Source organism: Theropithecus gelada, chromosome 4 (genome assembly GCF_003255815.1).
Source record: "Theropithecus gelada isolate Dixy chromosome 4, Tgel_1.0, whole genome shotgun sequence".
NCBI classification, from domain to species: domain Eukaryota; kingdom Metazoa; phylum Chordata; class Mammalia; order Primates; family Cercopithecidae; genus Theropithecus; species Theropithecus gelada.
In genome coordinates, this window is record NC_037671.1 from 38,532,291 (window position 1) to 38,543,432 (window position 11,142).

The window sequence follows — 11,142 nt, forward strand, 5'->3', positions numbered from 1 at the left end:
GGAAATCCTTCTGTGCTTTTTATTGGCTTCCCAGTGTCCCATTATATAGGAATGCCATCATTTGCTTAGCCAGTCCTCCAAAGATGGACTTTTAGATTGTTTTCATTTATTATCATAACCAGTGTTGCAGTGAGCAACCTTATGCATAGATAATTTTATATCCATAGGGAGCCTATCCATAGAAGTAGAATTACTGAATTTAAGGAAGTGTATGTTTGTAATTTTCATGGATACTGCCTGTCCCCATTCACAAACGTTATCAGTGATAGCCTGTATCACTGAATCTCGCACATACATAACCCTGTAGTTTTATGGGCCCTGTCTCCTTGGACAAAGGGAATAAAGGGCAGGGCAGGACCTGGGGGAGAGGCCTGGGGTGGTGCTCAGGTGGGACAGGTACAGAGCAGGCTGTTCTCTGAGCTCACCTCTGTCCAGCCCTGCTGTACAGGGGTATGTGCTCCCTGGATGCCCTGTCTTTGAAGTTTCCATCTAACACACAGGCTGCAGGGCTTCTCTTCCTTCTTTCCTTTACCCAACTATTTTATTTTCCCTTAGCATCAGTTTCTTTCTCGTATGTGTGTTGATGGATGCATGCCTGTGTGTTTCATTGCTTTCCGTAATTGTCAGTGCCCAAAAGGCTGGGCTCATGTCAAGATGAATTTGTACAGCATCTCACACAAAGCCAGGAGTGGATTGGCACACTTTGTGCTTCTGGTGGTGACATCTTATTCTTACTTTTAAAACCACATGCTTATTAAAATGATGCCAAAGGATATTGACCTCCCGTAGTTCCATCACCGTAACATGATTGTCTTCATTTCTCTGTGTTGCCTTCTGTTTATTTTAGGCACATTTTTAACAAAATGCTGATCCAAACACATGTACTTTTGTATTCTACTGTTTTCAATTTTTTTTGTACTTTCTTCATGTTGACACATAATCTTTATATATCTCATGTTATTGGAACAGTGTATCTAACAATGCATTATAATTTACTTAACCATTCTATTGTTAGGCATTTGGGTTGTTTCCAGCTTTTAACATTATATGTAATGTAGTGAACCCATATTTTTGTTTAAAATCCTTTTATTCATCTTGAAAGTTATTTTTCTTAGAATAAATTCCCAGAGAAGGAATTTACTGGAACAGGTGGTTCATACATTTTTTAAATGGCTCTTCAGACATACTGCCAAATTACATTCCATAAGGATGGGTTTGGTCTGCAGTTGCATTAGTAGTATGTGATTGCACCAGTTTCTACTCAGTCTACGGGTTTGGTCTGCAGTTGCATTAGTAGTATGTGATTGCACCAGTTTCTACTCAGTCTACCTCTTTGGTATTGGATTTTATCTTTTTGTTGTTACTGCTATTGATTCAATAGGTGCAAAATAGTATCTTATAATTTTAGTGCATTTTTTAAAATTACAAGTAGAGTTAAGCACAGTAGCTCACACCTGTAATACCAGCACTTTGGGAAGCCGAAGTGGGAGGGTTGCTTGAAGCCAGGAGTTTGAGACCAGCCTGGGCAACATAGTGAGATCCTATCTCTACAAAAAATGAATAAATAAAAATTTTTTAAAAGTGAGGTAGTAATATTTCTTTAGAAATAACAATTTCCACTCTGTTAGATTTGGACTTTTTCTTTGGTTGAGTGTGGTCACCTGCCCATTCCAGTGTATAGATGGGGGGAGGGAAAGAGAGGTTCTTCTGTGTGTTCAGAAGCATCTGTGAAGCACTCATTCACATGTGCTAGTGCATTGAGTGCAGAGCAAAGTAAGATGAAAAGATGCAGTGCCTGCCCCAGGGATACCCAGTATCAGGTTCTGACAAAAGAAGACATGCGAAGGACTTGCAGACCGCTTAGCTCTGCTAAGTGCTGTGCATCCAGGTGACCTAGGTGGCCAGGTGTGACCCTGTCAGAAAAGAGCTCAGTTAGCAAGTAATTTTACCAGGATGTCTTCCCTGGCATCTTTGTCCATGAAGCCTCCATCATGAGGACTCCCCACTCAGGGAGGCACAGAGAGCAGTATGTGGCATTGCCCAAGCTGGATTTTGGCCCTTCTCCCTAAGGCTGTGAGGATGAAGCAGTTACATTTTTCCAGGGAAAGCCATCTTAGGTGTTCTAGTTCAGAGGTCGGTAAACTATGGCCTATTGCCTATTTTTGTATGGTCCATGGGCCAAGAATGGTTTTTACGTTTTGAAATGATTGAAAAGAAAATCAAAAGAAGAATGATATTTCATAACATGTGAAAATTACATGAAATTCAAATTTCAGTGTCCAAAAAATAAAGTTTTATTGGGACATAGCCATGCTCATTCATTTATAGATTGTGTATGTGACTGCTTTCATGCTATAACAGCAGTGTTGAGTAATTGCAACAGAGGCCGTGTTGCCCACAGAAGCTAAAATATTTACTATTTGGCCCTTTACAGAACTAGTTTGCTGACCCCTGATCCAGTCTAACTTCTGAGGAAAGGAGAGGGAAAAGGAAGGGTGGAGGGGATGTTGTGACTCATTCCTGGGTTGCCCCAGTCAAATGGAGGCCACAGGCAGGCCTTTTGGGTACCATTCCAAGTCCCCTTTGGGTGCTGTCTCCTCCCCTCCCCCACCCCCCAGGCAGAAGCCTCCTGCTGCCCTTTGAAGACCGCGGAGACCTGGAGCCCTTGGAGCTGGTGTGGGCCAAGTGCCGAGGCTACCCCTCCTACCCTGCCTTGGTGAGTCTGCCCCAGACGCCACCCTCCTACCTCCCCTGCCTTGCCTTGGGGGCTAATCTGATTGGATTAAGCCAGCAGAGTATGGTGGGAGTCAGAGTGTCTTTAGCTGTAGATGGGAGGGGGGTTTTGCCCCAGCCTGAGTGGGTCAAACTAGCAAGGCTCCCAGCTTGGGGCACTAAAAATAGGCTAAAAGTATGCAGATGAAGGCCAGGGTTTTTAGAGTTTTAATGGCATTTAATAGCATTTATTTATTTCCTTATGAATAAAAGTAACAGGGCCCATTTTAGAGAATCTTTAAAGCTACTGATAATGCTTAGACGTTTTATTAAATATTTGTCACGCTAAGTCCTTGAAATACTGAGGAAAGTATGATTATTCCATTTTCTAAGGAAGAAAACTGACTATTTGTGGTCATTCAGCTAATAAATGACAGGGTTGGAATTTGAGCCCAGGGCTTAAAATGTGTGACGTCAAAGCCTGTGTTCTGAGCCACTGAGTTCAAAATCATCCACAGTCCTGTCTATTCAAGGATAATTTGGGGTGTATATCCACTTTTATAGAAAATGTATAAATATGCATATATATGAGACCATACTGCTTTTAGCCTCCCTTTCACCTAACAGCATATCATGAACATGCACATCTTATGCCATTAAACATTCTTTGTCAACATCACTTTTAATGATTGCATCGTCTTTAGTTGTATGCATGTACCATATTTTAACCATTCCCTAGTTGGTCACTTAGATTGTTTTGAATTTTTCACTATGATAAACAGTTGGCAATAAACCTCATTGTAGCTTTACCCTTGTGCACATCCATGATTATTTCCTTACAGTGAATTCTTAGGAGTCCCTTCTTGGGGCAAAGTCTATGCAGAATTCTGATACAAGTTGCCAAGTTGCCGAAAGTTCATTTTGGTTTATACTCACACCAGCAGTAACTAAACTTTTCATTTCTTTCATAGTAGCAGCAGCTAAAAATTCAATTTTTGCCACCTTGATTGTTATTTCTGAACTCTGTCTCAGAGAGGTAGTGTCCATCTGGCTCTGGAAGATACCACTGATACTAAACCTTTGAGGCATGTCAGAATAATCTGGGGAAAATTTTAAAACAATACCCATGTCAAGTCACCTGCACCCCAGCACTATCAAATTAGACTCTCTGAGGCCAGACTGAGGCATCAACATTTTTTAGAAAACATCCTAGATGATCTGTAGCCAGGATTGGGAACCACCCCACCAACCTCTTACATGTATACAGGACTCTGGGTTTCTCCCATCCCCTTCATATCTGTGACTTTAACAGCAGCCTTTTAAGATAAGGAGAGGAGGAATTCTGATCCTGTTTGGTCAGATAAGGAAATCATAGTCCAAAGAGGTTGTATTAATACAGTTTGTTGAAGCCATATTGGAAACCATGCTGCCTACTCTACTCCCTCCTTAGCAGTAGCAGGTGGGAAAAATTCATACTGATCTAGCAACTGAAGAGTTAGGGCCTGGGGCTGCCTGCCTTCACAGGGCTCTCTGCCTTGCCAGCGGTGAAACTGCAGGACTCCCAGCTCAGTCATTAAAGAAGTGATTAAGCTGTGCAGGTTTGGATTTAAAAAACAAACAGAATACCTCACAATGCAAAAACACTAGCCTAAAATTCATCTTTTTTTTTTTTAAATTACCCTCTTAATTATACATTTTCTGTTATGATTAAAGAAATTCAGCCACCACCTGAACACAACCTGTGTTTTTATTTTGGTGTATGCTCTCCTAGTCTTTTTCCTATGCATTCTTCAGTATGTATTTGCATCCATAGATAGTGGATATAAAGTTTTTAATTTTTTCTGGCTCTTGTCTGTTTTTTTCCTTGTCTTTTAAACATTTTTTCTTTTTTTTTTGGTAAGAGTAATATACTGCATTATAGAAGTTTGGAAAAACAGGGGGAAAAAAACAACACAAACCCCACCATTCTAGTGTTGACTCCAAGCATTTTGTATCGTTCTTTCTATTTATTGTTCACATATTCATATTATAGTTGTAATAATAGTGTATGTACACTTATGTTAAGTTTTATCACAAGCTTTGTTACCATGTTGTTTTACATTTGCATAGTATTCATTGAATGAATGGACCATTTATTATTTTGGGACATGAAAGCTCTCCTCAGATGGCAGACTTATCCACCTTGCTTTTGCCCTCGGGAAATTTTTCACAATCTACCCTCCGCAAGCACCCTGGGTTCCGAGGCAGGAACCAGCATGCCTTAGTCAAGAGAAACATATCAGAGTAGCCTCACTGTCTTGTTTGGTAATCAAGGAAGCTTACAAGGGCTTGTATGGTGGTTCTTGTTAGGACTCTTTACTTCAATCCCAGGAGGGACAGACAGCCTGGGAGAGAGAGTTTTGATCAAATTACACACCCGGTGGGTGGGGTAAGGTGGTTCTTCCTTAGAGTAAATGCATAACCAGAACAACTGCTTTCAGCTGCTTATCTTAAGAGGGATGTCGTGAAATTGGCAGACGTGCAAAGGTAAATAATGAGAGCAGTTTATTATGAGAAGGGGCCCAATGGGACAGCATATGGGAAGTTAAGATTGCTCTGTCTCTGGAGAAGGCTGCTTCCTCAGTAAGTTCCCAGTCTTTGCTCCCAGAGCTATTAACTGTCTGCTCTGGAAGCAGGGGCTGCGTAGGAGGCAGTGGGCTGTGGAGGCCCAAGCCTTGTCTGGTTTTAGTCCCAGTGTGATTTTAGCCAGCTACATCCTGCTTCTGTGCTTGGTGTTTTCCTCTGTCAGCTAACACCTGTCAGCAGACTTCTCAGCATCAGCAAGAGATTGAAATGAGATGATGTGTGAATAATTAGGAACTCTGGAAACTTTGAAAGTGCTCCCTAGACCTGGATTTTGATTGTTGTGTTGATGCTGCCAGGCATTTTGCTGAGCACCCGCCTTCTCTGAGCCAGGCAAGGCGGGGCTGGATGCCAGAAGCAAACCTGAAGAAGGGCCCAGCTGCTGCCCTTGTGGAGCTTGTTGCCTCAAGGATTAATGCCTCCAGTGGCCCTTGTTTCCACCCACATCATCCCCCTCTCCATCAACCTCCAAGCTCATTCTCTAGCTATACACTGAGCCTCCTCTCTGATCTTACCATGGAGGTGTCACAAATATACCTGGTCCATGTATCAGGAAGGATTGTAGTCAGACAGAAAGGTAGTGGGTAACCAGAGACCTTGTTAGAACCAACTGGATGGCCTTCCTGATGCAGAGCCTTCTTCATAGCCGTGGTACCTAGGGAAGGCCCCCGAGCATTTGAGGTGAATTGCAAAGGTACTAAAGGGAAATTGACAGGAAAAAAAAAGTGACCTGTACTCTTCTGTCCTAAGGGACATTGGAGGAAGAGGTTTGCCTGTCTGGTCTGGACATCAAAGATATCCCACTCAGACCTGATAATCCCCTGGTGTAGGTGCTTCAGCAGTTGGTCCTGCAGCAGGGGCGCTGCTCACCCTGGCCTCCCTCACTGAGTGCCCATCTTCTATTCTGCCTCCAGATCATCGATCCCAAGATGCCCCGGGAGGGCCTCCTGCACAATGGCGTTCCCATCCCTGTCCCCCCGCTGGACGTGCTGAAGCTGGGAGAGCAGAAACAGGCAGAGGCTGGAGAGAAGCTCTTCCTTGTCCTCTTCTTTGACAACAAGCGCACCTGGTTAGTGGGTGCTGCTGTGAGGGGGCTGAGGGGCACGCCAGGGGTCTGTGCTAGTGAGGTACACAGAGGGGCCATGGATGCGGTTACCCTGGTTTCCACCCAGGTGAAGGGGAAGGCATTACTTGCCAGCAACAGGCCTGTACTTGCCATGTTAATAGTAACTGAGGGGTGTTGCAGATCAGATTCCCTGGGAAACACTCTTAGGTCGAGACTTGCATCAGGAGGCTTACTGAGGAGAGCTGTGGAGTGGGAGTGATGCAGCACTGGGCAGAAGTTGCAATACAGCCCATTTGCTGTCTCACCTCATCCATTGGGCACATCTGGAGCTGGGTGGCTCAACAAGATAGAGATGTCAGGAATTGGGGCTGTGCCTTTTTGCCCTGTGCCAACTAGTAATTGAATGCCACTGCCCCAAGGGAGGGGTGTGGCCTGGGCCAGAGGCTTCCTTGGTGGAGGGTGATTCCTAGTGAGGGACTCAGATGAGAGCCTGTCGGCTTCCAACACTTCCAGTAGCTTCTGGGAAGCATGTTTCCGTCCTGAGGGGGGTTCTGGCCAGTGGAGTGTCCACTACAGGAGACTTGCTCATTTATGGTTTATAGTACTTAAGGCTTCTCTTAGCACCAGCAAGAGAGTACTTTCACCTTAGCTTCTATAGAGTGAGGAGGGAGAACTAGCTAATAAAAATAGTGATAATAGTAGCTGCCATTGAGTGCTTACTGCATGTACTTATGCAGATTGCTTTATATATCTGATCTCTTTTAATCCTCATTTAAGTCTTCATTAATCCCCTCATAATCCATTTTGCAGATGAGGAAGTTGAGGCTCAGAAAGTCCAGATCCTGTAGCCAGAACTGAGATACAAAACAAGATCTTGTTCCAAAGGCCATATTCTTAGCCACATGTTATATTCACCTGGGAAGCTTTAAAAACACACACACAGTGTGCAGGCCCCACTAGAGATGAGTTTATCAGTTCCTGGCATCAGCTGTACTTGCTAGCCATTGCCCCCTAATTCTCCAAGGCAAGGCGAGGCTCAGAGCCCCCCAGGGTGGCTCAGCTGGCCCCAGAGGGCAGCAGGTGGGCCTTTCTTAGCCTATGGACCCTGACAACTCTCCAAACAGAGTGAGGGCCCAGAGAAGGACCTAGCTGCAAAATTGATTTCATGCCATTCCCCCACCCTACTCCTGCATATCCTGCTTGCTGCCCTGACCTGCTAGGTTCTTGGTGGCCTCCTGCATGGAGTCTCCCAATTTACTTCCCTCTGCCCTGTACCCTCTCCCTGGTTTTGCTGGTCCTGGCCAAGTGGGGCCACAGGAGCCCCCTGTGAGACCCACTACTGCCCAGCCTCTTACCGTGCTTGCATTTCAGGCAGTGGCTTCCAAGGGACAAAGTCCTGCCCTTGGGTGTGGAAGACACCGTGGACAAGCTCAAGATGCTGGAAGGCCGCAAGACCAGCATCCGCAAGTCAGTGCAGGTGGCCTATGACCGTGCGATGATCCACCTGAGCAGAGTCCGGGGGCCCCACTCCTTCGTCACTTCCAGCTACCTGTGAGGGCGGGGCTGGGCCTGCATCTGCTTGCCCTGCCTCCGTCCCGCGGGGCACAGAGAAGCCTCTTCTGCCCCTGCCAGATGTATGGCCGGCAGCTTCCCCCTCTATGGTAGGCCAGGGACTGGGCTTCCTCCCCACTAGGGGCAAGGCCCCAGTTTTGACCAATTGCATGGTTCTCCTGGCAGGCCTGCTGTGTGCCAAAAACTCCCACCCAAGATCCTTCAGGGGATTTTTTACTGAAGAACCAGTTAGAAGTAGAAAGAGCTGTGGGGCTTGGGCCCAACTTAGGAGATGGACCCCACCCAGATGGCAAGAGGTCCTGGGCTCCTTCTTGAGGGGCTGCCTGGCCCCCTCCATCCTGCTCCCACTAACTACACCTCAGGGCGGGTGAGGTTCTGACACTGATCCCAGAGATGCTGTGGATATGCCAGGGTCCCAAGGGGAATCTCCCCAAGCTCACTGTCTCTCCCGCTTATCGCCCATTCTCACACCTCTTCCCTGTCCCATCTTCTGCACTCATTGCTCACCTTTTCTTTTTCTCTTGTGCCAAACTGACAGAAACCGTCACCACACTGGTCCTTTTCTGTAATGTCTCATTCCCCTTGAGGCCAGCTGCTATGCCAGGTGGTGTCTCTGCCAGGCTCCTCAGGGCCCAGACAGAGGCCAGCCCACAACCTGTGACCCCCTCCCCCAGGACATCACCTCCCACCCACAGACCTTCCCTTTTGCTGTCGACACAACTTCCCAGCTCTGCGAGTGTGCCCCCTGGATCAAGGCGGGTCCCCTCTTGTTTTCCTTTGCTGCCACGAGGTGGTCCAAGCCTCCAGAGTAGGCTCCTGTCAGGCTGGGTGTGCGAGTGTCCATCTGTCCACGTGGACGTCGAGGGTGGTTGGGATGGAGCTGTGCCCGTCAGTGGGGTCTGCCCTCTCCCCGCTTTTCTCCTCTCTTCTCTCCTCATGGACTTTTTCTGCAATTGCAGTCTTAAGCTTCACTCTCCACCACCCGGATGGCATGGCGCCTGCCACCAAACATCTTCCTGGCCTGCGCTCTGCCCTGCCCTGCCTAGCCTCTGCTACTCCTACTTCCCAACTTCAGGGAATGCATTACTTTTATTTCAAACTCTCTGCCTCCTTCCTTCTTTCTCTTCAACCCCCTCCCCACCTTCACCTTCTCAAAAATGGAAGGAAAAAAACTGTGAACGGGGAATGCTGACTGACAAACCAACACAACTTTCAGAGGCTTCAGTGTCTGTTCTCTAGACATTTCTTTTCACCTCCTGAGCACCAAAGTCGCAGGGCCAGTTGCAGGCCGCTGATTGCCATGTTGATTTTTAACCTGATATTCTTTTTAATTGTTTTAAATTTTTCATAGGGGAGTTTTGGACAAAACAAAGTCACTGGGGAGATCACTGCCATTTTTACACACTTGACTTTTTAAAAATACAACCAACCAACCACCACAACTTCTTATACATTTGGGACATGAGCCAGAGTTTAAAAGGGAACCAACAAAACACTATAACTTAAAAGGATGGGGTTTTGGATTTTGTATAATAATAAAAACAATACAGCATATGGCTAGGGAAGGACATGGTGTATATAATTGTAAAATACTGTTCTAAATTATTCAGGCCTATAGTTTCCATTATTGGAGTCCTCCATTGTGTGGCCACACAGTGTCGTTGATTTAAAGGAGCCAGTGCTTCCCCTCTCCCCAGGTAGTTGGTCAGCTGTGGACTCTGTGACCTTTGTCTAAACCTGTGTTGTAAGATCTTGGGACTTTCTCCCTCTCTTTCTATGTCTATCTCTTCCCCCCAACACTTTCTCTTCTTAGTCTCTCTTTATTTTTCAATCTCTGAATCTTTTAGTCTCTCTCTCTGAGTCTCATTTTTTAAAATGCTCTTTTAGAATGGGAAACGGCTCAGATCCTGCTGTGGCATGGGGCCTATGTGTCTCTGTCGCGTCTGCTGTGAAGCACATGATGCTCTATTTATTGTAGAAAGTGACTTTATTTGCTTTCTAGAATTGTTTATAACAGATGGTATAAGAGAGGTAATAAACAGAGAAAAATCTATGCTTGTAAAGAATACAAAAGTTAATTTTACCTACTATAATATGACTGTCTGAAACTTATTTTCTCTCTGAGAAATAAATGTTCTAATGGGCAGTAGTTGCTGTGTTGTGTTTAATCAGTAGGGACCTACCCCCTACCCTTCTCTTCCCGTTCCCTACAGCCACCTCTTCAACAGGCCAGAACCATTAAGAATGGGGTTGTTTAGCTGTTGCAGTTTCCTAGCTAGTGAGGGCTGTATCTTTTTTTTTTTTTTTTTTTTTGAGACAGGGTCTCTGTTGCCCAGGCTGGAGTGCAGTGGCATGATCATAGCTCACTGTAGCCTCAATTTCCTAGACTCAAGAGATCCTCCTGCTTCAGCCTCCCCAGTAGCTGGGACTACAGGCACGTGCCACCATGCCCAGCTATTTTGTGTTTGTCGTTTTTAGTAGAGACGGAGTCTCACTGTGTTGCCCAGGCTGATCTCAAACTCCTGGACCCAAGCAATCCTCCCGCCTTGGCCTCCCAAAGTGCTAGGATTATAAGTGGGAGCCACCATGCCCAGCCTCTGTCTATCTCTTGGACCCCTGGGAGCAGTGCGAAGATGTTCTCTGACTTTGCTTCCCTCCTGCACAGCGCTGGCACCTTCTGGTAGCTATTGGAAGGTCTGTCCTACCTTCTCATGCCTCGCCTTCCCTGAGGCCATGTTCCTTTAGGAGCCTCTGCTCCTCATTCAGAAGGAGAGTGACCCTTTGGACACACCTGGCACTTACTTACCAAGCTTGCTGAACTCGAGAGTCTAGGATGCGCACACCTCCTGTTTCATTGCTGCTGTTTTAATTCTATAGATGGGTAGCTGGGACACACACACAGGGGAATATAGGCCTCACTCCTCTTAAAGCTGGAAGGCATCCTTGAGCCTACCTGGTCTTCATTTTAAAGACAAGGGAACAGACTAGCAAAATAAAAAGACCAAGGTCAGCCAGCTGAGAAATTGTGGCAGAATTCTGGGACAAGGATCTGGCCAAGGCTTTCTTTATGGACTCCACAGCATTTCAAGACTCCACTGGCCTATTCTGTATCGTGTTCCTCTCAGTGGCTGTGGCTCTGGCATTTCTGGGTGGGAATGTCCTGAAAAGCA

At 46.0% G+C, this 11,142-nt stretch overlaps 1 protein-coding gene across 1 annotated transcript in view; it reads left to right on the forward strand.

Moving 5' to 3' along the window:
• The window catches only part of BRPF3 (bromodomain and PHD finger containing 3), a 35,679-nt gene extending 25,558 nt beyond the window's left edge, over nt 1–10,121 (forward strand). The window contains exons 11-13 of the mRNA XM_025383931.1: nt 2,619–2,716; nt 6,249–6,403; nt 7,772–10,121. Of these exons, the coding sequence (XP_025239716.1) occupies nt 2,619–2,716; nt 6,249–6,403; nt 7,772–7,955 (437 nt within the window). The 3' untranslated portion in view covers nt 7,956–10,121. The remainder of the gene's footprint in view (nt 1–2,618; nt 2,717–6,248; nt 6,404–7,771) is intronic.
• Nucleotides 10,122–11,142: the final 1,021 nt, after the last annotated feature.